Below are 1,352 nucleotides of genomic sequence, written 5' to 3' on the forward strand. Positions count from 1 at the left end.
CGTTGTGGTTTTTATGCCGAGCCTCTGGGCTTTATTTAACCTCCTTGGGTTTTGTTTTGTAAGGATTAATTTAACACCGCTAACCATTTTATTACTTTTATCAAGAAGAGCAAAGTCTATTTTTGATTTCTGTTTCCTGGTTCTTAGGAACATTAAAACCAGCATACAGCTCTGCCCTGCATCCGTGCCATCCCAGGGCTCCTGCTTCCCTCTGCACTCCAGCACCACTTGTCACCCTGGGGCTGCTGGAGCTTGGCCCCAGAGGATGGGGAATCCCTCATTAATCTGATCCCCTTAGCAGCAGCCAATGTCCTTCCCATTTGGTGAGCAGCCCTGCCCTGCTCCCAAGGGCAGGGGAGCCACCTACATCCCTGTCAGCATCTCCACCAGCTTCCCCACCACAGACAGGCAACACCAGGAAGGCCAAGACAGAGTCACATTTATTAGTGTCCATGCACCTCCCTGCCCAGCTGTGGGGCCGTCCCCAACCCATGGCCGCAGCCCCAACCCCCACCTGGCCCTCAGGTACAGGGGACAAGCACCTCCAGCCCTACCCTTCTTCTGGCACTGCCAGCACCCCCGGGGAGTAACCACTGTCACTGGAGGGAGAAGCCAGCATTGCCACCACACTCCAGATCTTGGGTTTCTGGAGCTGCTCGCCCTGTCCAGGCCCTGGATCCCCCTCAGGGCTGTTCCCAGACCCATCCTGCCCAGGGCTGGGGCTGGAGCTGGTGCTGATGGGGACAGTCATCGAGGCCCCCTCACCCTCGCTGTCCTCGCCATCCGAGGCTCCGCGCGGTGCCCATCGTGCCTTGTTCTCCTTCTTGAGGCGCCGGCGGGCGTTGGCAAACCAGGTGGAGACCTGGGTGAGGCTCATCCTGCTGACCACAGCCAGCATCACCTTCTCCCCCTTGCTGGGGTAGGGGTTCCTGGGGTGCCGAGCCAACCAGGCTTTCAGTGCTCCAGTGCTCTCCCGTGCTGCCGCCACCTTTGCCCGCCCTGGCTCAGCAGGCTGGGGCTGCTGGCAGCAGGGTGGGCAGAGCGCAGCGCTGGGAAGCAGCCCCAGTGGCACCTCATAGGCTGGTGAAACCTGGGGGGACACAAGGTGTCAGGGCAGGATGGTTGGGAGGCACGCATTGCGGGGTAGAGGGGCTGGAGGATGTGGGAACTCAGTCCTTCACACATGGAAATGGACAGAGCTGGGTCCTGCCTATCCTTGTCACCCCCTAGCACTGTGTGCCACAAGGTGCTGGGGTGCAGGGAGATGCCAGGGGGTTACAGGGGACCCGGAACAGCAGCTTTCCAGCCTTGACATCAACCATCCCATCCAGCCGCAGCCCAGTTCAAGGAGA

General features: G+C 60.0%; 1 protein-coding gene across 1 annotated transcript in view; it reads right to left on the minus strand.

Moving 5' to 3' along the window:
• Window positions 1–550: 550 nt before the first annotated feature.
• LOC104385562 (iroquois-class homeodomain protein IRX-2-like) overlaps window positions 551–1,352 on the minus strand; it is a 3,116-nt gene continuing 2,314 nt past the window's right edge. The window contains exon 2 of the mRNA XM_009994029.1: window positions 551–1,090. Coding sequence (XP_009992331.1) covers window positions 551–1,090 — 540 coding nt within the window. The remainder of the gene's footprint in view (window positions 1,091–1,352) is intronic.

The sequence above is a fragment of the Chaetura pelagica genome, unplaced genomic scaffold (genome assembly GCF_000747805.2).
Source record: "Chaetura pelagica isolate M959 unplaced genomic scaffold, ChaPel_1.0 scaffold493, whole genome shotgun sequence".
NCBI lineage: Eukaryota > Metazoa > Chordata > Aves > Apodiformes > Apodidae > Chaetura > Chaetura pelagica.